The 25,226-nt window shown below is 42.4% G+C and overlaps 1 protein-coding gene across 1 annotated transcript in view; it reads left to right on the top strand.

The window, feature by feature from the left end:
* Positions 1-25,002, top strand: part of NSG2 (neuronal vesicle trafficking associated 2) — a 37,003-nt gene extending 12,001 nt beyond the window's left edge. The window contains exons 3-5 of the mRNA XM_051631460.1: positions 2,829-2,948; positions 21,335-21,445; positions 23,021-25,002. Of these exons, the coding sequence (XP_051487420.1) occupies positions 2,829-2,948; positions 21,335-21,445; positions 23,021-23,212 (423 nt within the window). The 3' untranslated portion in view covers positions 23,213-25,002. The remainder of the gene's footprint in view (positions 1-2,828; positions 2,949-21,334; positions 21,446-23,020) is intronic.
* The last annotated feature ends 224 nt before the right edge of the window (positions 25,003-25,226 follow it).

Genomic DNA, 25,226 nt, shown 5'->3' with positions numbered 1-25,226 from the left:
TGTGTGGGCTTCCTGATGGCAGCTTGTTGGACGGAGAGGGGGTGAATGTTGCTGCAGATGTGTTACCCATGCTCAGGCTTATTTATTTAGACTGTAGGTGACTGAACAAGAGGTAGCTCTGTTCTAAATGTGCGCCCTGTGCCCTCAGCAAAATTGTATTTTTATTGTTACTGCCACAATATTGCATGGAACCCCCACACTACAGGTTTTCAGTTTTCTGTTTATGCTTTGTCATTTTTTTCTTTCAAGAGACCTTACTGTCTTTCTTCTGCTGAATAATTCCATCAGGTGTCTGACAAAGATACTTCTGGAGAGCAGATACTTAGCTTTTGCAATGCCAAAAGGCATTTATCAAAGGTACTTCTTACCTCCTCTGCTAAGGCTTTTTTGATACCACTGCAAATTTCTCTGCAAAACACTGACCAGCAGGTTTGGCTCTGTGCACACACACATCTTGCTGCTGGCACAGTCAGCAAATTGGCTTTCAAGTAGCTTCTGATCTGCCTGGGGACTGTACTCACTTCCTTATTCACAGAGGTGACAGGCATTGCTGCTGGACTTGGACCTGGTGCCTGTGAAGGGCTGTGTGGGCTGACTTTCAGTCTCGTGCTGTATCCCTGTCGACAGCAGAATTCAAACTTTTCTGCTTGTATCATATTGGTTGAATGTAACAACAGGTAAAAAATGCTCATAAGAAAAGTGGCATTAATGACAAAGAATGGAAGAATATAAAATTATATCTAGAAACAAATGAAGCTTTTAAGTAGTGTTTTTTTTCTTATATTCTGGCATCATGGTCCTTCATTAAAACCTAACACTGGAGTTTGTGGAGAAGGTATAATGTATATTTAAAGATTTTGTCTGCAACTAAGATGAAGCAGGAAGCGTGAATTTGAGAAAACTGGGTGTTGTGACTGGTAGGTCTGAAAACAGAATGAGTGCCATTTCTGAACACTGGCAGGTGTTGGTGGCTGACACTGTAATCTGGGTGTACAAAAGGCCAGCAAGGAGGCTGGAAGGCTAGGGGCCAGCTCATGGAGTCCTGAGCACTCTTGCCTCCTTTTGAGTGAGAAGATGAAGTTACTGATTGTTCACAACTCGGAGCTAACCTGGGCCAGTTTGTCCTGTCTGGAAAAAGGCCTTTGCTTTCTTTGGTTGGCAGTGTCCCGGGCTGCATTTGAGAACGTATTTGAGTTAGGTTCAACAGCAGGGTCAGAGCAGGGTTAGGACTCATCCCAAACCTGTGGAATTAAGGTTGTCCCCATTTGTCATATCCCATTGTCTATGTTGTGTGATCAGAATTCCTGAGTTCCAAAATGCTAATACAAAAATATTTGGGTGACTTTCTGTCCCCTCTTTTTTTTTCCAGTCTTAATGTTGCAAATGCTACTGTAGTAAGTATTATTGAGAGGGATTTGCTGAAGGATGTAAATATTCATCAGCCTTTAATGATTTGCATTTGAATCCAGAAAATTGGCTTATGACTACATGCTGATTTGCTCTCACTTGGATTTCCACATGGCATTAAGTGCAGGAGGATTAAATACCTGGGGTTTTCTTTGGTCCAAACCAGACTTTGCTGTCTTCCTTTGGAAATAAGTTAATTAGCTGGTAACTCAACCTTGTGCATCACTTAACCTTTTTCAGTCCTTCAAGACTCTTTGTTTCTAACAAAGAGCTTTAGGATCACTCTTGTCAGTCTGATATGAACCAGTTACTGCTCTGAGAGTATTTAATTTTCACCTTGGCAAGGCTGATGGCTGCATAGGCCTGCAGCTCAGAATGGAAGGCCAAAAAGTGGAAGTGTTGGCCCTGGGATTGAGAGCTTTGATGTTCTTCCTATCCTTTTCTGTTTAACCTGGCAAACCACCCTGAGCTGCTGTCCCGGGTTGATAATCCTGTGCAGAGGCACAGTGGGGTGTCCTGACAGCCACAGGCCCTCTCCAGGGATGAGCTCTGGCTCCTGCCCAGTGCTGGACCATTTTGTCTTCTCCTGCATTACCCAAATAGAGACAGTGTGGCTATGCTGCCATGCTCTCACACTGCTGTTCAGCTGCACAGGCTCATGCATGGGTAGTCTTTTAAGATTCTCATGTATGATGGGATGGATACTCTGGCTCCTCTGAAGGGCTGTTAGTGTCAGAGGACGGCTCTGATGCTTATCCCCTCTGGGAGCAGCTGGCAGCGTGTGTTACCATTTCTGTGTTTGCAGTGGGTGGATTGTACCCTGAATTTTTAGGGTTGTTCTGGGTTACAAATTAATTCAATGGAGATTGACAATGCAATTTTGGTAATTTAAAAGTCACTTACAGCTTCTCCATTGGCGTAAGACACCTCATTTTTATAAGATTAGTCCGCAAATGACACTGACATAATCTGGGGAAAACCCAAGGTGATATTGTGAGATTAATATTGACAATATGGAGCCTGAATAAATGAGACACAAAATAGTCTAAATTTAGGTTGGTTTCAGTGGAGCGTGTTAGGACAGGGCTTTAATAAGTGAGGCTTTTCTTTAGGACGAGCTGTTACTCTGCATGTTCTGCTTTTTGAACACAAGATACAAATACCTGGCCTTAACAAAAGTGGATGTTATACATTTTGCTGTCAGCTATTTTAAGGCTCAATATGATGAGCTCACTGTCCTGTATCTATATGTCTGCTTGACTATTCATGTGGCTCTTTTAGTTTCTGAGTCTGTTTGTGTTAATGTAATGTTGCTAAGAAACTTGTGTAGGTCCAGGCGATGGTTTATACTGATTAGATAACAACAAAAAACTAAAGTGTATGCTGTGTGCAGAAACCTTAAAATTGCTGCTATTTTTCAGGTTATTGTGAAAACAAGAACAGAGTATCAGCCTGACCAGAAGAACAAAGGAAAACTCAGAGTGCCCAAAATTGCTGAATTCACAGTCAGTTTCACTGATGGTGTAACAGAAAGACTAAAGGTAAGAAATGGTTATTCTGCTGCCTTCTGATGCAAATGCCATTCATTTTAAAATAACTGAATCAAAGTGACAGTAAAGACATATCAAATTCAATACTCCAAACATCACTAGGGTCAAAAAAAGGCTTATCAGCAGGAGTGTAAAGCTTTTTTTTTTTTTTTCTTTTTTTTAGGGTACGCATGAAAATACCTTCATAACTAGGTCTACAGTAGCAAATGCTTTTCTTTTCCCAGGAAGAAGTATTGAAAATGCTTTCCAACCCAAACTGAAAGTAAAACATGTTCAGATCAACCCTCAAACATTTGTCTTTAAATCACAGTGAGGATTAATTGAAACAATTTGTTAAATACTTTAAAATTCTTTTGTTTTGTAGTCAGGCAACCCTTTTATCATTTAAAATATTATTGTATAATTATATTTCAAAGTGGATAAAAGAAGAACTATTAAACAAGTATCCAAGCATATCCTGTTCTGTAAGCAGTTTTGGTTCACAGGAATTGGAATTTTCTAATGAAAATCGTTTCCCTGACAAATTTTCAATAGGCTCTACTCAAACATGGAAAGAAACTCATGAATTATTGAGTGCCTTCAGTTCCTGTTGACTGCAGCATATTAGAATGCTTCAGTTCCTCCTAAAATTAAGACTCCAAGCATGTAGCTGTTACTGTTTTCTCCTTTTTCATTGAGGAGATATGATGCTTTTCCTAAACCACAGAACATGGGAGTGATAAAAATGTGAGATCTGATTTCACGTTTCTGAAGTCAGAGGAAATATCAATGATTTAAGTAGAAAACATGAATACTAAGCAGTGCCTAGATACAGTCCTGCTCCTTGAAAAGCTAGGATTGTGCTTATAAATGTTTGTGCAAGGATACAATCCTTGACAGTTAACAGGGATTGAGTCAAGGAACTGAATCACCTTTCAGCTGGCCCAGTTGTTCTTAGTTTTGCAAGAAATAGAAAAGTTTATTATAATTATTTTCCAGCAATTTAGAAGAAAACAATCACTTTTTAAATTTTAATGTCATGCAGGAAAAATTGTTACTATTCCTCCTTGATAAACTTCAAGATAAGACTTGTTTAACTCACTGGAAGGAGAAATGTTTAGCTCTTCTCTTCTGGAGCACTACAGAAGGGCATTGATGCTGTTTTTTCCAGAAATACACAAGCATATGTTTCACAAGGACAATTCTGTTGCTTTCATCCAGGGTATTTAAAGCCATAATTTATTCTTAAGAGGTCTGTGAATGAAAGTTTATAGCTTTTTGTTGTTTGTTTTTTTCAGTAGACATTAGATATTGTGATCTAAATTACTTATCAGGGGCTTGCATGCTGTTGATTTTGACTGAATTCCTCACGGATCCGATTGCACGTGTAGTACCTGTTTGCCACCAATAGTGACTCTCTGTTGGTAGGACTGGTAAACAATGAATTGGCTACAGTTTTAAAAACCACAGTCTTAAAAACCCAGTCTTAAAAACCACAACAGACATTTTCCAGTGTGAACAACAGAACCAGTCACAGTGTGCCTGAGAAACAACAGTAAATGTAGAGTATCTTGGAAGTGATGTGTTGGCTTGTGACCTGCAATAAATGGCATTATTGTTGGTATTGTAAGTAACAGTGCTTCATGGGGTATTTAAAGCAGCCCTGAGCAACCTGGAGGTCAGTAAAAGGTCAAATTTTGATACCATCAAAAGATCTGGCTTTGTTATTTAAAGAAGCAATCAAAAACTTTGCATTCTTAGACCCTGTGTATGCTGGAGGCCCCTAAGTTAGATGCATTATAGCTAATCCACTCCTATGGATAAATCTCATTTCATCTCATCCTTTTATAGGCTATCTTTTTGTTCTCCATCCTTCAATCCCCCAACTTGCTGTTGCATTCAAACATCTCGTTCCTGTTTTGTGTGCAGTTCTCTCATGGCTCTGGCCCTGTGTGCTGTGGGCTGCCCAGCAGCAGGCAAAGGGAGCTGGAGGCACTGACAGGTTTGAGCTGCTCCCTGAGGATGACATGGGGGCTGTGCCTCTTCCTATGCAGCCTGGCAGCATGACAGTTTCATTTTTAAGCTATTTCCTTTCCCTAAAGTCCATATGATTTCCATTCTCTGCTCTTCAATGTCAACTTATTAATTACTCAGGCTCTTGTCTAATACTGGATAAGACTATAAGCCTCTCCCTGCCTGCCATTCATAAGGCTTCTATGTATCATATTAGGTTTATAATATTATTTCCTGACAAAAATGAGCTGAGATAATAAGTGGTATTTCATTACCTTTTGTACTTTTTTTTTTACTGCACCACATTTTTATACGAGTGCATGTTTTTGGTGAAGTTATTAAAAATGCTGCCCTCTGGTTATAAGCAGGCCTATTATCTGGTACTGATGAAATAAATTAATATTTGTTTTTTTTAAGAGGAAATAATAGTAAATACTTAATTGTTATTATCTCACTCTGACTAGACTTTTAAAAGCTTAAAAAAAGATAAAACAAATGAGATAATAATATTTTCTTTTGGTGGCTGGTTGCTTTGTATAGCCTTCCAGTATGTGGTGCATTGGAAATATTATCCACACCTTTTTGCTGACACACTGATTAAAATTAAAGTGTTCATCTATAGCTGAGCCAGAATGCTGGTAGCAATACAGTGGCAGAAGCAAGTAAATCATCCCATTTCTACAAGAGGAATGATGGAGGGAAAGACCAAAAGCTCACTGAAATATAGCTGGCCCATTGGTTTAGTGCACTTGAAGTACAAGGTTTGTTTCCAGTACGTGTGGGAAATGCATCTTCTTCCACCCTCTGCCCAACTAGAGTCAATCCATGGCAATGCATGAATTCAAGGGTTTGGATAGTGAGCCATTTTGCTACTCCAACTCTGAGTCTGAGGAGCAGTACATCTCAGCACGTGGTACCTGTATGCTGAGGACAGAGACAGGACAGTGAGAGGGTGCAAAGAAATAGCCAAGAGGTCCTCTCCTATCTGCTGTTGCACTTCTTTGGCATTCTGGAGAATGTGAAGTGAGATGTATTTTATTTTTCACCCAAAGGCTAGAGTTATCATAAATTCAAACTGAAATAGGGCCAAGTGAATATGAGTTATGAATAAGTGTGGAAAAATACTGCTGGGCTCCATATTTATGACTGTGCTCCCCACCTACTAATAACCTCTCTAGGGGGTTTTTTGACATTCTTGTTTCAATCTGTGAAGTGCTTTTCTTTCCTCTACCTCTGGTCACTTGGTATTGGAATGTTCTCAGTGAAGAAGGAAACTCTTCCCAAGTTCTTGCTTGTTTTCTGAGTTACGTAGCCGAGTTATACAAAAGAGCAGGATCTCTGGGGGAAATTTTGGAACCATATGAACATGGCAGTCAGATCCACAGATGCCCTTTATTCTGCCTTTTGGGTATCTTTTATTGAAGAGGCTAATGAATTATTAGACAACTTTCTCGCATGAGCAAGCCAAAGCCAGACTCTAAGCTTATGCATGCATATTTTTCATCCATCCAGAATAGCACAGATCTGAGCTCTTTAATTATCATAAAGAAGAGACTGTCCCTAGGCAACAGCTCTTATTTCACACTACCTCTTCCAGGAATTTTAGATAGCTTCTGCAACTTGTCACATCTCCTAATAGATGAGATTATGATTCTCCATAGCTCAGCACACTGTGTCCTGGAAGTTTGACCAATTTCGCTTATTCTTCAGCTAGATGAGTCAGCCCATACATACTTTATAACAAATGTTTAAATAGCTGTGTGTAGATGGGCTACAAGGAAATGATGTTAAAATAGTGTAATGGTTGAGCTGTCCATACATAAAAGGAATTTCTTATATCGTTTTACTCCTCCACAGAGAAGCAATGACAACATTTTTTTGTAAGCTGACTGGCAGTGATTTATAGACTTCCCTCCTCCAGATTATTTATGCCTTTGGAGTGTGTCCCCCTAGGAAGCTTCTGAACTGCAAAGATCTTATATTGCAGTAAAGATGTATACCGAGGATTCTCAGTCTGGGGAGGGAATAGTGTCTGGTGTTTGCCTTCCATTTTGCATGCTTTGAAAACAGTGCATGTTACCATGCTCTGCCACCCAGGGATGACACCAAGGTGCACTAGAAAAGGTCTGCAAATGTGATGATTCTTCATCATTTTCCTTTGTGGGAAAACAGAACTAACCCTCTGCATTTAAGGTAGGGCTTGCTGCTTCTTTTTGCCAGTGATATCCTGTGTTACAGCTTTTAAGAACAATCTCCCATTTCTTTTTATCAATATTGAAATGAGCTAAAACCCTCTTTTGCTTTTCAAGCAGATTATCCATTAAATGAAAAGCCGTGTTACTTCTGGAGAACAGGGTTTCCAGTGACTCCTTTTGTCTTCCAACCAGTCTAGAAAACAGAAATCAACCAGAAGCATTTAAAAGGTGAAGAGCAGGTTTCTACCCACTTTCTTGACTGTCACTTAGCTGAAGCCTGTGTTACAGACACCCCACTTAAGAAGAAACAAGCTGGAGATCAGTTGCAGACGGACTTTGTGCTTGATCCAGTCAGACCCAGTAAGTATAGGTAGCCCTGTGCTAGCCCAGACTTTGCCTAGATTTTTCGATCTCCAAATAGCACCAGAAAAGTTATTGAAGTGGTCTTCAGCATGGGCTTAAACATGGAGCATCAGGGTGACACATACCTGCCAGTTACTGGTTTTGCACAAATTGTTCATTACACAAGTAAGTTCCCATGCAACCAGTTTGACCTCTGTTATCACTAAATGCCACAGAGCTATTAACTACTGCCTGTTCAGGGAGATAAAATTTACTGACTAGTAGCTGAATGATAGTTACCTGCCGTAGTTATCTGACTTCTCAAGTTTTCCACAGTTACTTGCTTTTTATAGTTCATTTTCTTAAGAAAGTTGAAGTTATTCGTCTTTTAGAGTTAGAATAATTAAACCATGTACTTGTCTTTAACAGAATAAGATGGGAGTGGGTGTATGGGGGAGAAATTGAGATATTTAAGATGTTTTCTTATGAGCAATTTCTCTACCTGGAAAAACCATCTGCAAGTATTGATTATTACTTCACTGAAGAAGGCCGAGAACTTCACTCTTTTTGCTACAAGTTGGCAAGATCCATTTTCAGAGTCACTGGCTGTGTAATCTGTTCCTGTTGAGTATGCAGTGACAATATATTCCTTATCATTAGATCAACCCTCTTCTCCCTCCACCTTGAAACTGCTCTTGATACATGCAGATCCAGTAACCAGAGGATGTAATCATTCACCACACTTTTCATCATGTTCTTAAAATACAGTGGAACCCATTCAAATGTTCCTGTTACTGAAATGTTCATGCTGAAACAATTACTTTCCTATGACCTAATGTGAAAGGCTTAGAACAGAATAATTTTGTCTCCAGCCACACCCTACAAAACAGACATCGATGAAATAATTGTTCATTATCAAAAACACGCCAGTATCTGAAACACTTAGCTCCTAATTAAGAAAGATTTATCTGGGCCAGGGCTTGATTTCCTGTTGGTAACAGCTTTGCTGAAATGGGAGACACTTCCCCTGCTTGCACCATTAGAACCTGACCCATTGGATCCCTAGGGTATTCAGCTGGATCTTGTCATGGAAGGAACCTCATATGAGAAGCACTGCTGTCCAAAGGGAAGGATAGCCCTGGGCTTGTACACTTGTGGAAGAAGGTGGGACCAGGTCTTGATGACTTTATTTCTGTGGGTAAGGTCTGCTGAGACATGAGCACAAGGTGTCTGGGACAGTGTGGTGCAGAGAATTGCTGTGTGGCAAATGCCTGCACCATGCTCAGCTTTGAGAAACGCCTCATTTCCCTGAATGCAGATGTTGATCTACCTGCCCTGGTTCTTAAAGGGCACATCACCATTGCTGCTGGGCAGGTGGCAGCTCTCCCTTGCTCTGCTGCCTACACATCCAGCCCCAAGTGTGACATTCCTCTCTTTGCTCCCCACTCCCCTCCTTCCCAAACTGCCCTGGTTCCAGCAAACTTCTCCATAGGATGTTCTGCTTTTACCTGCAGGATGTTCTGCTTTCACCTGCAGACTGTTACTTTACGCTTATAGTTCTTCCTCTAATCTGCAAAGGAATGAATCTCAGAAAAATGGCATGTAGCTTTTCATTGTGCCCATTCAATAGCTAAATAAATTTAAAGATTCCTTTAATTGTTAAGTTACCACAGGGCAGGAGTAACTCATAGAAAGGACTCCTTTGAGTGTGAGCAGGACAATTTTCCTTACTGCTTTTTAATACTAACAATAACAAGTTACCATGGCAACTGCCACATCACATCAGTTATCTGGAAGATGCAGAGTGGCTGCTGAAAGATCCCATTACACTGACTAATGTGAGTGGTGCTTGAGGGAGAGAACACGCTCCAATACACAGATTTTTTTTTCTCACTTTGGTGATAATTGCTAAAGTAGCGGAGATGTTGTTTCCAGGCTGCACAGCATTTGGTTGGGCTCTGTGATCTAGAAGAACAAGGGACAAAGTGGAGGAAGATCAGAAAGGTGGCAGGCACAGGGGAGGAGCAGCAATAGTGTTCAGGCATCTTGTTGCACTGGCACCAGTGTTGGGGATGGCAGAGCTGGGTCTGGCATTCAAAGAGGAACCTGGAGAGCTGTCAGTACAAAGGGGCTGATTTCAGTCTCCAGACACTGATTTGGTGGCTTATTCAGTCCCTTTGGTAGTTCTCAGCTATCATCAAGCAGCTCTTTTCCTAGTGGACTCCAATGCAGGGGGCATGTTCTCCCACGGCTGTTGGGCAGCTGGCGCTACATCTGTCTTCTCCGCACGGTGATGGAGTGACTTGTCTCTGGAGCCCAAGCTTGCCTTGTCTTTGGATATTTACCCCTGCAATACAGAGGGTCACAGTTTCTCCTTTATCAAAAAATCCACCACCCAGCCCTGCCTGGCCTTGTGTCTGCTTACATCTGATGCAAACCAGCACCCGCGTGGATTCAGACTCACACTTGTGGTGTATGTGAAAGGAAGTGAGAAATGTTGCTCATCATCTTTTTGTCTGAGCTCAGAAATCATTCTTCCCATTTCAGCCAGAGGAGGAGAAGAGAAGAGGACAGGTCATATCCATTGTAGTTGGTCTCGCAGCTTGCATGGAGGTAGATTGATGGAGCCATTTGTGACCATCAGTGACAATTCAGTGCTGGGAGGATGAACCAAAAGTGGATTTGTGGCTCAACTGCCAGAAAGCAGATATTTCTGATCACATCCCCAGGTGTGGTACTATAAACCCTGCAAGCTTCCCATTCCCCTGACTGGGTAAAACTGTGATTTTTATAGGAGTTCCCATAATACCTGGCTTTCTGATACAGGCTAGGTTTGGAAATGGTAAAGCCAGGGAGAGTTTACATGTCTAAAATACACACAAGAAAAGTATATTTAACTAGATTTAACTAGAATGCTCTATCAGACTGGCTTAGGAATCACCTAGCAATGCAAAGGAAAAAAAAAAAAGCCATGGCTTTTATATGAAATGGATCATTCCTTGAAGTGTATTCTTGTTTTATATTCTTTGTTACAGAAACACACACATATACTCTTTTGCAAAGTCAGAAAAAATACCTCAAATTTATTTTATTTTTGCCATCTGTGAGCACTGAGACAATCTGCTGAAGAGGTTTGTTCAGGGTTATTTTTTTTGTTTAATTGATTTTTGGAGAGAAGAAGTAAGTTAATTGTTGTGCAGAAAATGTATAAAAATGGAAGTCACAGAACATAGCCACATGACTAAGGATTAATCCTGCTGAATCTAAATTCTCCAAACCATGATATATTGGATATAAGGAGTTTCAGAACAGAAACCTCTACTGACTCTTTGTTTTGGAACAAAATGCTTGAAAAAGGTTTTCATAGCAACTGCCTGGAGATACCCATTGCACTAATTGCAAAATTTAATTGCAGTTTCAGGTTAGTCTGAAGGATTTCTTACACTGCATCCTTGTCTTCACTAACACGTCATGTTTCATTCTGGTACCTCTGCCACCCCCCAGGGCAATTTTCTTTCTGTGGAATGAAATATGCTTAATGCTGGTTTGGCTAATGTAGCAAAAGGGACCAAGTGGGATGGAGGAGGAAAGTTTTTTAGTTGACTGAAGCCAAGGCAAAGTTTATTGACTGTCATGAAGTGCATTTTGAGTATTGTAGCCAAACCACAGAATGGTTTTTTTACCAAAAAGTAAACAACAACAACAACAACAAAAAACTCAGGGAAATGAAACGCTTCACTCATACATTTTTTTTCCATGTAATGTTTCATTCTCTCTATTTAAAAGCAGCACAGGCTGCTGATTGAATGTTAAACAGACCCGAGCACCCTCTTGTTAGTACTTGCAGATGCATTAAGCCTGTTGGGCCAGATCCACGACTAATGGAACTGGCCTCATGCCTCTGAAGGCATCACAGTCAGCTAGATTATTCATTTTTGTTGTTTGTTTTTAAAAGAGTAGCTTTTGTAATTCATTTGGAGCAATAAAGCTTCATATTTCTAATTTAAAATGGAAAGGCTTTTAATTCACAAGTTACCCAGGGGACACTTTGCTTACCCAGTCTTCACTTTGTCCTTGTATGAAGCACCCACCTAATAAGTTTTTTAAGAGAAATGGGTGTATTGAACCATAAATGCTGCTGTACTATTAGCTTTATTTCCTGACCCATGATGGCAGGCACAGATGCTGCAATGTATGTGAATATGTTGACCTTCTTGAGGGAACAAACTTCTAGCTAATTTTTATTTTTTTAGCCACAAGGTTGCACCGAGCAAAGGTGTTTTAATATGTGCAAGCTTGACCTTTGAGTACACTTTTATCTAAGAAGTCCATGGGACTGGGGACTGGTAGGGGAAAGTTACCTTCTGCTCTGACATATAAAGAGCTTAAATTGTTGTGGACATTTTTCACTCCAGTCTTCTGTTGTGATGGATGATGAGGCAAATGGTATTATCACATGTAAAATAAAAATAGGAAGAAAGTGATTGGAGGCAAACACACAGGAAAACAGGCCTGGAGTAGTACCATTTTGAACCTTAGTCCAGTATATTAATTCTCAAGTCTGAAAGGTTTGGTTTAAAAATTGCCCTGCCTGTGGAATGAGGTAATTTCATAAAGCAAACAGAGACCAATTTTCCCTTAGAACCAGCCTGATCCTTGCCTGTGAGATGGGGTCGGTGCTTGGGTGGGTTTTGCACCCATAGGCCCAGAGAAACCCAAGCCTTTGGAGACTTAGATGCTTGCAGCACTGGGTGGATCTTGCTGCAGTGTCTGTGAGTACCAGAAGGGAGAAAGCTGTGGACCTGTGTGTGTTAGGTGTCAAATCAGGCCAGCAGCAGGGCAAGGAACTCAGGCTGCACCTCCCAGGTCTGTTGCTGTGTGTGAATCCCTGGACGCATTCTTACCCGCAGCTCCTCACGCTTTCCCTGCACCATCCAATGTGATGGAAGTGGGGAGAGGGGATGATCTTGCATGTATGAGATTCTTCAGAAGTTGAGTCTTGGCAGACAAAGGGTAAGCAAGGAGACATTTTATTGATGACTTGATTTATCTTGTATTCCTGTTAATGCAATTTAAAAGGGCCCTTGATGAGCTGAGACATCTGTTGTGGTGTCCCCCGTGAAGTGACTGGAGAAAATGTCACAGCCAAGACTTTGCACAATGCAATGGGAAATTGCAGCATGTCACTGATGAAGGGTTAGCTGTGGAGATGATGTGTCAGTCTGCTGCAATCCTGCTAACTGAAAAGCCATCTCAAATTACTGATGTGGAAGGAAGCCTCTTCCAGCATTGCTCAGCTCATGAAATGGTGTGGCAGGTGTCATTAGGACCATGGGTTTGGGAAGAAAAGCACCTTTATAAGCAGTGTTCCCGAGTCACTCATTTAATTTTGGGTTTTTGCTCCTTTTGAAAGAGCAAAATAATGAGGAAATGCTTATGATGGGTGAAAAAGGAAGAAAATATTCTTGCAGGAGGAGGGGGAAAAGACCTTTAGATACCTGTATGGTCTGCCAAAAAGGTCATGTATTTATTTGGTGTTCCTAGAAACAATATTAGAGCATCTCAATGTGCCAGCCTATTCTGATGAAGGATTTTTATTATTTTTTTTGTATGGCAGAAAGCCATAAAAAAGCAAACCAAACATTTACCTAAGTAGAAATTCACTGATGTTCAGTGGTGTAAGGGTCCTTATTGAAAATGGTGGTTTAGAACTTCCATAAAGAACGGAGGCTTGGAAACCCAGCCGTGAATTTTCCATTCAAGCAGTTTGACTTGGCACAGAAAGACGTCATGCAGAACACAGCTAGCACCAACACAGTTAAAAAGATCTGAGGGTACTAGTGCCTAAACAGCCACTAGAAATTATATTACATGATGGAGACTGGCTAATATAATTGAGCCAGCTAGTTATTCTGTGCATAATTTAATTATTTGACAAATTGCTTAGAAACATGGTGTTCTTGTTCCACACTTGTGCTGCACTCACTGTATAACAAGGCACAGAGCAGAGGAATTGCTGGTGGGTACAAAGCCATCTCAGAAGACAGGCATTTATTTTTAAGATCTGGAAACTTAAAGAGAGGTTCACTGGTGTAGTGCAGTTGGGGTGGTGTGTACAGAGATGTGTAGAGCCAACAGGGACATGGCTGGGACAGCAAACTGGGTCAGAGACAGCTGGTGTGGTTTCAGGTGGATATCTTTGAGGCTTTAGGGTAGCTGGAGGAATGACCCTCTCTGCTCTGTGAGTCTTTTAGGCTTTCCTTTGTGTAGGCTGAAAAAGAATCCCTGATACAGTGCAGCAGATGTGAGATGGTTTTGGATCTCAAGATTATACCATCCTCATAGATGGTATTCAGTGTTTTTAGGAGGATTGGGGCTGAGTTGGTTTATGGTTATGGATTCTAAGATAAAGGCCCAAAAGAAAAACCCCTTAAGCTTCGTGTAATAAGCCATGAGTCACAAAGGAGTATTTTCCCTTAGCTCTGAAAATTTAGGTAGATGACTAAGGACATTTCCCTTTTACAAAGCATCTCCTAAGAGATGCTACTTAAGAATCGGGACACCATCTGGAATAAAGCTGTGCTGTAATAATAAAGGACAAATCTTGCATCCTCTTGAACAGCAAATTATGTAATTTTTTTTAAGTTAGCCTTTCAAAATTTCAGAGGCTAAGCTGCTGCCATAAAATCAGCAAAATCAGCAACTTATTACTAAAAGATTGCTAAGTATCAGAACTGAAGTGCCATTTCAAAGAAGTGCAGCCTAATCATGTTTACCTGCAGAGCAGATCAGGCTGTAAAATGGAGTGCTGGGCAATGCACCTCACCATTTCTTGGACTGAGTCTAAACACTTGAGCAACTCTTCCTGGGGTGTAGTTTTAGACTCCTTATTCCCCTGGTTGACCCATCCAAGTGACCTGTCAGCCTGTGGCTCCCTCCCTGCCTACATGTCTGGAATTTTCTTACATTAGCAACCTGGGTTCAAATGATGGTGATTCATGCTTGGATTTCATCCTGGCATACAGGTGGGAGGCAGCCAGGGTAGACATCTAGATCTGGGAAGTGCTCCTGAGTCCTTCACTTTAGCTGTAGCTTCCATGTCAAGATCTGATGTTGTCAATCTTACATCTAGTTATCAGCTGGAATAAGTTACAGGATGAAGGGGGGGGGAAAAATCACCCTCCTGAGTTTTTCACTTTCAAGCAAAAATTATGAGGAAATCATGAATCTATGAACATATACTGAGATGGCGTTACAGCTGAAACCTTTCTACTGAGCATCAGGACCTCTGGGACTACTCTTGTGGCAAACAAATTGATGATTTTGTGGTTGTGTTTTTGTTTGTTTGTTTGTTTGTTTTGTTTTTGTTGTTGCATGCAAGTTGCAGGTTGTGGATGGAAAGGATTCCAGGTGAAACTATGGAAGGAGCCTTGTTGCCTATCCAAGCATAGCTCTTATGCCCTTCTATGAAAATCTTGTAACAGATTTTCTGCCAAGTTTTTTTATAATAATTTTTGCCTCATTCAGAGTCTTTGTTGTTCTATAATGAGAAAATGAAAAACATGAGAATTTATTCAACTGAGTTACCTATTAAAGGTCACAAAATTTCCCAGTACCTGGTAACACTGAAGGTACTTTGGAGAACCAGGCACTGGCAGTGGCATCGTTTCCTGACAGACTTGAACGTGAAGAGGTGAGAATGCAGGGCAGGAACAGAGAGAGGCATCAGGCTTCTGAAGTCCCTTATTCCCATTACATCTGCTAAGACTAGGAAATCTGTGCAGAATTTTGTAGGGATTTTTCCATGGTAAATGATCTTTACCTGGGAATTAAACCAATCTCCTTCACAGTAGCACAGAACTGCTCACTCTGAGAGCATTAACTCCTCCCTGGGTGCTGCTTGGGTGGCTGGTTTTTCTATAGACAGCAGTGCTTTTCCTGGCTGCATTATCTTCTTGGCTCTACTCCTCTTCTGAGTGTATATAAGCATGTATGTTGTGTGCTCTCAGCAGCAGGAAAGGTGTCCAGAGTCAAACCTCTATTTGCCAGCTTTAGAAAAAATAATCATGCTTGATATCTCAGAAGTGCCATCCATGCTGATGAAAATCCTTGCTTGCTAGCCTCTCACAAGAGCTGCATGAGCACAGAAAAGATATTCTGTGCTGTTTTCTTCAGACAGATTGATAGAGATCGTATCATCTGTGTGCACCCTGAGAATTGCTCCACTTAGGTGGCAAGTGGAGGGTGGTTTCGATCACCTGGGCACCTGGGGCTTGTGCCTTGTCCACAAACAGCAGGTGGTTGTTGCTGAATTCCTCCAAAGCTGGACTGAATGCAGCTGTCTTCTCCCCAATGAAAGGACAGCATGGTGTTTTTCCAGATGAGTTTTAGGCAGCAGATGATAAGCCAGAGTATGTGCAGTGATGGGATTGATCTCCAGGAGTGGAGGAGTGGAGCACAAGCATTGTTGTGCTGCACCAGGCTAACTCAAAGTCATTTTAAGAACCCAGAGGCAGATGTGTCAGACCAACATGAGAATTTCTTACTCTTCTGAAGACACCTGAGCCTACAGAAGGTGCTGCCTGATTTTAGTGTCCTGTGGGAAACTAAAGGAGACTTAGAGACCTGACTGCCTTTGTGGATCTGGGTCTGAATGTCTGGTTCATGCCATTAAATATGAGAACTCAGTAGGGGAAGAGGGGTTTGTGCCTTTTGTTCTATTAAGCCCTACTTCAAGCCATGTGGAAGCTCTCCATATGGATGTCTAATATTTTCAGAATCTTACTGAGCTCCTTCTGCTGCCCATATTGTACAGAGTCAATTTGTTAGATTAATTGTTAATAATTTCATAGAATAATTGTGGTTTGGGGTAGAAAAAAACAACCCTTTGCTTTTTCAAAAGGTGGTGCTTCACAGTTTTGTAGGATGTCCTACTGTGTTTCACTGTCAGATGGCTTGCATTTAAATGTCCATGTTATTTTTCTCTCCTTATCCTTTTTTAAAAACTATTTTTATGCTGAGTCCTCTCAGAGGGTGACACCATCAGCGGAGCCTGTGAACAAAACATAAAGGTGGAGTGACAAGCCCTGACACCAGGGCCATGATTGTAAGTTATGTTCCTCCAGCTGCTAATGCAAGTAATATGTGGCTTCAGTTGGGAGCAAAGCCACACACCTCCCAGCTCACCAGCACAGGTTGGATGCTGAATGCTAATAGAGCCCTGGCTGCATCCAGTCTCCACTGGGGAAAAAAAATATTTGTCAACTCAGTTCAAACAGTGCATAAATTTGAGGGAGCTGCCATCTGCTGACAGACCCTTCCCCCACCTACACTGCCTGAAAATCCTTCCTTATGGATGTCTGCTCTGTGCAGCAGTATTCCCACCAACATGCATCCGGGATCCGCCTTTCTCTGCCTGCTTTTTTTGCCCCCAGGTATTTCCAGAGAGTTCCAGTTTCCCTTGACTTTAAGGCACCAAAATACCTCCCTGGTTTGTGGGACAGTTAGTACCAGCCCAGTGCCAGTGTGTAGTCACCTGCAGGCTGTGTAACTCAGCAGGTTTTCAGTATTTAAGGCTCAATTTTTAGAGGGACCAGCAGCTCCCAGCTCTTGTTCCCTTCCATGGAGGGGCTGAAGGGTGCAGACCCTCGCTGACAACTAAAGGCATAAACCAAAAATTTTTTGCAACAAGGAAAACAATGAGAAATAAAAATGTAGAAGCCTTGCAATGAAAAAGGCTATTAAAAGAATGCCCTGCTGTTTGGATGTGGCATTGTTCTCTGGTTTGCTTTTAAATAAGGCTTTTCATGTAGCTAGAGAGGGAAAAAGGGAATTTTTGATGGAAAAAAAAAAAATCATGTGCAGCTGCTGAAGTCAAAGAGAGTAGGAAGGGCACTTCGATGGACAGCAGGAAAGGCAGGTTAAGTGGAACACCATTGTAATTAGATACCTCACTGGAGCAAAACCTAGTGGCAACTTGTGTCCTGTTGCTTGAGGAGGATTTATCTTTTTTTAATCTGTGCTGTTGGGAAAGTGCAACATGTACTTCATCTCTGGGAAAGGTGGGGAGGAACAAAGCCAGGTGTGCTTCTGTTGATAGGAGGCTGTCATCATCTTTCATGGATGTTAAAGTCCTCTTTCCATGCTTTGTGGAGGATAGGGAGATTTTTGGTGTAGTAATGACATTCTCTCTTCTCCCTTCCAGAAGACACTCCCCTTTTAACGGAGCTTTTGGGAACCATATAAGACGTAAGGGAAGAAGCAGGCACTTGAGCAGTCACATGTGGCAGATTCATGCCTGGAGCACTTCTAGGTTTTATCTCCTCACTAAATTTTATCTCCCCTCTGTGACTGTTTATATTGCTTAGAAACTGCCAAGGTTAATAATAATAATAATAATAACAACAACAACAACAACATTTTTTTTTTTTTTTTAAGTGGAGCTTTATTAGGTATTGCAGGTCTGTGATTCTTTGGTGTTTGAATGTTAATGGAGCTTTGTATGCTCTGGAATAGGTAGAAAGGTGGATCTTAGCTCTGTTGTGGCAAAATATCCAGGGGTGGATTTTTCTTCCCTTTGAGTTTTAGCATCTTACGTGACATTTCATCCCAGAGCAATTTTACACTCTGTGTCATCATGTGTAATATTGTGTGTCACGCTGTCATTGTGCAAGTGCATGAAATGGCAGGAGGGAAGTGAGAATGGGCTCAATTATACCCCGGAGGCAGGGGAGAGCTCTGTGGAGGGACCTGCTCCTGGGAGGTAATGAATTGGGTGTCAGCACTTTGCTGGAGCAGAGCAACAGAGCAGAGGGGAATTTATTATTTTTAGGGGCTCAGTGGGCAGACAAGAGGAAAGGAACCAGTCAAAGCAGATTACTAATGGCTGTTTCCATCGGCTGTGCATGTACATGAGATTTAACAAAAGAAGGGACATTAATTCTTGCTCCAGACAGCTTGGCTCTTTCTTTTTCTGAAGGCTAAAGGAGGAACTTGGGCATTTTAACTGTCTCAGAATGAGAAGCCTTTGAAGCCTCTTTGGTGGCAGCTCTTGGAGAATGCAGACACAGAATCATTCCGGGTGAGGGAGACATCCCACCGTTCAGGGATATTCTTCTTTCACAGTGTCGTCTCTGGGTGTGGTCAGTCCTGATAGATCCCTTTGGGAAGGAGGAAAGAGGGATGCAGAGGGGGAGAAGGGAACCAAGTGTGTATGCTTCAGCTGACATGCTGCTGTTGACGATGAAGATTGTATTTACTCAAGAAAGCTAGGATGAGCAATTTCCTATTTCTCAGGAGCAGGAGGTACTTTCCCACTGAGTTACCCTCCATACACTCTCAGGTTGCATTCAGTGCAATTTCTTTGCCCTTTGTGTCTTTGTTTGCCCTGAGCACAAATTTGTTCCTTCAGCTCAACCCAAGCAAGATTTCTTTCTTTCATTAGCCATTGTATTTAGGGCAGAGCTGGGGAGCAGAGCATTTCTTATTTTCTGAATTCCTAGCCAGGGCTGCCGTCTAAGCATTGGCTTTGCAGAGCAAGATGTATGTCTTGTTTTAGGGCCTTCAGACTAACCTCAAAGGGGGCTTGTGTCATTGTCATCTTTATATTTCTACATACGTTGTTACTGGAGGAAGTACCAGGCTTAATATGCTCCCCTTTATAATGGGGAAGAGTTGATCAACATGTCTTGTACAGGGGGAAATGCTCTTCCACACTGGGCTGCAAGGGCTGGGTTGTAACAGGTCTTCTTGGAGGGGAGTCTTTTTTCCCAGGCTTCCTGTGGAAAAAGTAGAGAGTGCTGGCATACTTAATCCAGCAGGTCTGTCCTTTTGACTATACTTTTTCAAAGTGACTTTTTTTTCATTTTTTCAGGTATAATGTGACTTCTTTGTGAGGTAGAAATCATGACAAATTCCACTTCCAACTCCATTGACTCCAACTAAGACTTCTTCCTCTTCAGCACTATGAAAAGGGGCTTATCTTTCCCAGGATGGGAACCAATGGGCTACCATAAAGTTGGTTTGAAATATTTCTATTAAAACCTGCAGGCAAGTGTGCTTTGATGGACCAGAGGTGTAGCTCACCTTTTCCTTGTCAGACTAGTGCAGTTCATACAACTGTACTTCTTTTCTACCAGCCACTTTTTCAGTGTACCAGGACTCTCTTACACATGTTCTCTGATGAGCTCCAGCAGGCCATGCTTCTCCCTCTGCAGCTGCCTTTTGCTTAATTGACCCATCTTGCAGCAGATTAGGCCCCAAGGAGAAGGTTAATATGAGCAGTTATTCTAAAAGGCAGGTTGGGGCTTCAGTGAACTGTTCATCACTGGAAAAGCCAGTTAGCCCCAATCTTCTTACCTTTTTACACTTTAGTCTAAAATATTCTGATTTAACAATTTATTAATCTCTCCTCCTAGATACTGTCTCCACACCTCCTGAGTTTTGAACTGGATGTGTTGGGTCAGATTTAACACCATTCATGCAGATTTACCTTCACTTTTTCTTAAAAAAGCCACCAAAATTGTAGCTCTGGATCTTCCAGCACTGCAGGTGGCATTGCCAGGGCTGCTTTAGCTGCTCTGAGTAGCAGTCCCAACGTGCTGGGTGTGGGAGCTGGTGCTCAGTCCCAGTGAGGCAGAGCAGGCTGGGGAGCTGGTGCTGCTCCCTGTCCCCGCCGCTGGCCAGGCAATAACAGCTTTAAATGTTTCCCCTGCTGCTGTTCCCACCCCCATCATTGCTGTGAGTTAGTTCATTTGATTAGGAACTCTGGTTTGCATGGTAACAGTGGAGCTCCAGGGATTATGATTTTTTTTTATGCCAATCCAGATGAGTGTGAGACAGCAGTCCCCAGAGAATGGGCTGCTGTCGTTTAGGCAGGAGAAGTCCAGAGCCATTGATGCTGTGTTTGTGGAATTACCAGGTGGGACTAAGAAAGCTTGTGTGGAAGGGGAGAACGAGAATGTGTTTGGGACCCTTGCTGAGTCCTTAGGGAGGACACAGTTCAGATAAATTCAAGGATTAGGGCCACAGTCCAGATATCCAAATGGGGGCAGGAAACTTGCTGAGCAACCTGAAAGGGCTAGATAAAAGGGAGCTATGGCAAAGAAGCAGGATAGTGCAGCAAAGTAACCTGCTTGGGAATGAGGAAAGGAGGACTAATTGGGCCCAGAAGAGGGTGTTGTGTTTAGTACCTCTAACACCAGCACCTGCTCGTAGACATGCTGCAGGATTTACATGCTGGCCTTTGTCAGTGTTTGGGATATTATCCTTTTACAGCTTTGATAAACAGGAAGGATTCCCTTTTGCCCACCCTCCCTCCTGCAAGGTACTCAGGCACAACTGATCCTTGTCGTGTTGCCCAGAAGGCATAAAGGGATGTGTACTACAAAGGCTTCATTCTTCCTACCTGCTTGCCTACCTCTGCTATCAGAAAATCAGGATCCCACCACAGTTATAAGGCAGTTTATCTGCACAGACTAGACCTGGAATGTGACCTCTTGCTGTTGGTGGGTCCTGCTGGGCCAGCAGATGATGATGTTGGCTGAACAGCTGAGAGCATGGGAACACAAAGCCACCGAGAACACCAGATGCCTCAGTAAAAACCATGTATTTTCAAGGGGTTAAACCCAGGAACGTGCACTCCTGAAGGTCTGTGAGGGGATGGAAATGAAGTGAGAATTCAGGGCTACTGGATCTAGCATTCATTCAATTACCATGCTTAGTTAAGTACTGCACAGTGGAGTGAAGACTGCAGTCTGTTAGGATGGCTGTTACTATAAGTCATTTAATTATGAGGTTGCTCATATGCCATTTTAACATATGTAGAGTAACATTATCCCTCTTTTGTAGGTCACTATTCTCATAAGTCTGGCTCTTGCTTTCCTTGCCTGCATAGTGTTTCTTGTGGTGTACAAAGCCTTCACTTACGACCACAGTTGCCCAGATGGATTTGTTTATAAGGTAAGAAATTCAGACGGATGAATTGCCTGAGATAATGATAGACTCTAATTGACTACATCGTTACAGTCTAGTCTGCCTTTTTGACCAGGCCAAAGAGAACATTTGGCAAGAATGTGTTGAAATGGGAAAACCGTTATGGGAAATGTGGACTTGCATCTGCCTCCATCAGCTACTGTTACACTGTAATTGTTGGGATTAGCATTTGGTGAACACTACAGACAGATGTTCAGGAACAATCCCTCATTTTTGTGAATGGATTTATTGCAGCTGGAATCCTGTATTTGCTTCCCACACGTTCCAGTGACTGAGGTTTACTGGCACACATTTTAATGCAAAGCAAACTCCCGGAGTGCTGGCACATGTGTGCTTTGGAAATAAATTGTAATTTGTCCATGTAGATAATTTTTAGGTGCTTTTGAGCCTTTATCAAGAACAAAACCATGTAACTCAAACCCATGTGTTGAAACTGCTGCCCAGTGGTTCATATTGAATATTCACAGAGAAATATTTGCTTGGTTTGTTGAGATTTAAAGTAAAAAAAAAAAAAAAAAAAAGTTAGCAAAATAGTTCACTGACTCCTTCCTGTGAATAAACTCATAAATTCATGAGTCTTGACCACACCAGGGATAGTCTGTGAGTTGGAATACAGAGTAAGCCTGTTGGTATATTGGTCATTGTGAATTATTCCCTTAGGTTATACAAAAATGAAGTTAGGATGGAGTGATGAAATTCAGACTCAGATCCAAGCCTGAACTTCTGAAAAGATTAAAGGTTTTGGACTCAGATTTCATCTAATCACAGTGAATTGGGAGTTGGGGTATCTCATGATTTACTAATGATTGTACCTAGAGCCCTTTGTATTCTTGGTGCTGCTTGCACTCTGGTAAATACCAACCAGTCCAACAAGTGTTACCATTTGGTTGCTCTTTTACAGCTGTTGCCAAGCAAAGGGTTTTATCTGAGCAGTTTTTAGCATGGAAGTGTATGCACTAGCACAGCAGAGATGTGTGGGCAGTGTCTGCACAGACAAAAAGCTCTGACAAGGGCTGGCCATTTGGGCCATGCTTCTGCCACCCCAAAGTGGTCGCCCTGCTGGCCAGAGATAACTCACTGTAACAGAGCAGCACATAAGCAGCTTACTCGGCTTCTGCCTGTGCTCTGCTTGTCTGAGGATTAATTCTGGACTTCATTCTGCAGAGCTTTCAGTCCAGCACGTGATAAGAGCTGCTCAGCCAGCCCTGCTAGGGCTCCTGCAAGGAGCCTCGGACTCTGTGCATGCCAGTAATGTACCAGGCCTGTCAGACCTTTATAGTTCCCATTTACCATCGATGGATGAAATCAGCCTGCAGTCAGGGTTGCCAATAGCAACAGGTTTTGAAGGCTCTGCCCGACTCTAAACTTCATGCATTCCCATGGTGCTGGAAGCCAGGCAGGGCTGTGCAGCAGATGCTCTTGGCTGCAGCAAGTCTGAGTCAAACGTCCTCTGTGCAGACAGCTAACCCTGAGACTTTTAAAGCAAGAGCCTGAGGCTGGTGGGACCACTCTTTACTTCTCTTGCTTTCTCCCCCTTCCCAGCACAAGCGGTGCATCCCGGCCTCGCTGGACGCGTACTATTCCGCACAGGATTCCAACTCCCGGGGCAGGTTCTACACGGTCATCAGCCACTACAGCATGGCCAAGCAGACCAGCTCCCGGGCCGTGTCACCCTGGCTGTCTTCAGGACCAGTAAACCATGAAGCCAAGGCTGCCAAGACAGAAGGTCATTAAAGTTATGATGGGCAAAGTGGGAGGGTGAGGGGACAACACCATGGCTATACTGCATTGCTCTAGCTGAGGGTGCTGTGCTAACAGCACGACAGGAGTTAAAAAAAAAAACCTAAGTGCAGGAGTCATCTTAATGGATATTTCTTTTTGTGCATTGTTCTCGTTGATTTGTAACTGAGTCGAGCTCTTGTACAAAGGCATGTTTGATGTTGACTGTACCTTACGATGTAAAAATATTTTTAAATCATTGCTTAACTATTTGTTAGAAAAAGAAATTAAAAAACAAAAAAAGCAAATTAGGGAAACAGCCAGGGAGGATAAAAGCAGCAAAGAGAATCCTGCAAGGTTTTATCATTGCTGGAAAGCTGTGACAGAGGCTCAATGTGCAGTGAAGGAACAGCTGAAATCCTTTCAAGAGTAGGGGTAGAGAGAACCTGTTAGAAAGACACGGTGATGTGGTTTGGCTTGCCAAAGCAGGGACATTTTGTTGTCAAACTGAATCTAGCATCAGTGTTGATTTGCTGATAAATACAAGCATCCTCTCCTTCCGCAAACACACACACGTGCAAACACACACATGTGCAAACACACCTCTGCAAGTGGCCTCAGTAAGTCCAGAAAAATCCAGGCATTTGTAATGAGCTTGTGCTGTGCTGGAGACCTTGGTTGGGCTCTGAGGCTGAAATCCTGGTTGCTGTTTGGGTATAGAGCAGGATGGAAGCAGACAGAGGCTGCTATATTGACATAGGGAATATGCTTCTGAACACAGGACCAGGAGTCAGGAGATAAGGCCTTTTTTTTCTGCTACTGGCACAGATTTTCCTGCATGACCTTTGGCAAGTTACACGAGACTTCATCCTTTAGGACCTCCTTCAGGAGGGTCACCAAGACACAAAGAAATGCCACTGTAAATCGAGGCTTCTCTCAGAAGTTGTGATAGTATAGAACAGTATTAAGCCTCAAACTTTCCAGCCTCTGATTTTCCCTCACCCATGAAATGGGATGCTCCTGTTTTCCTTCTTCAACTTTAGATACTTCAGTATTTAATGTCATTCTAGGTAATTAGAGAGGGATGGCCATAGCATGCTCTCAGAGTACAAGGGTCCCATCAAACCTCTGCTTGCAAAACCAGACCAGACCCCAAGCTTAATCCAGCCCTGGCTAATGTAAAACATCCTCTCCCCACAAATGGCATGTGCAATTAGTGCAGACTGGTGGGATTGAAAAGAAGAAAAAACAAAGGATTCTCTTATTTCAGAGCTGCAAGCTGTTGCTGCAAAGCAGCTCTGCTCCTTGGTAGCACAGGCAGGGTGAGACTGAGCAGTAAGAGCAGAGTGCACAGGGAGGGCAAGGCTCATATTTGACTGAAGCTGCTTTTTCAGATTTGTGGCTAGACTGGGATGGCAATTAGGAACTGGCTCCTTCTTCCCCCGCATTGGGCAGTTTTGTCCTCCATTTCACATACATAGATACTAGAGGGTGCAAATGAGGGCAGAACTCCTCAGTCCTAACAAGCATCATGATAAATAACTGTATAGTGTAGCTAAAAATGTAGTGCCAAATGCCATTGTCTGACTTCCTATCCTTCCTTCCCCCTTCCACCTGTAAATTCATTTCTCACTCAAAATGTACAAACCACCCCCTCCACCCACAATCCAAACTCCAGCAAACCACTGAACAGTTTATAATTTTGTGGTGTATTTTTTGTCAGTAGGTAGCAGAGACTGAAGTATTTTTTGGTGTAATTCTTGAACTTTTCTGACGGGATTAAAATAAAGTTAGATGTGACTGAGCGTCTCTGTGGCTCTGGCAGGTGGTTTTTCTTTGGCTTCTCGTGCTGTGGGCTGGGAGGTGACAACGTGGGCACATCTGGTGCTGCTGAGGGTGGCTGCAGCAGAGACTGCATCTTTTCACAGGACCCCAGGTGACTCTGGCTTTCAGGAGGCATTTTCAGAGCTTGTTATGTTCCCTCTTAATCACTGGGGTTTTATTCCCTATGTGCCTGCCCATTTTACAA

Source organism: Apus apus, chromosome 13, assembly GCF_020740795.1.
Source record: "Apus apus isolate bApuApu2 chromosome 13, bApuApu2.pri.cur, whole genome shotgun sequence".
Taxonomy (NCBI): Eukaryota; Metazoa; Chordata; class Aves; order Apodiformes; family Apodidae; genus Apus; species Apus apus.
Note: the sequence above shows the minus strand (reverse complement) of the source record. Positions and strands in the feature narration are given on the sequence as shown.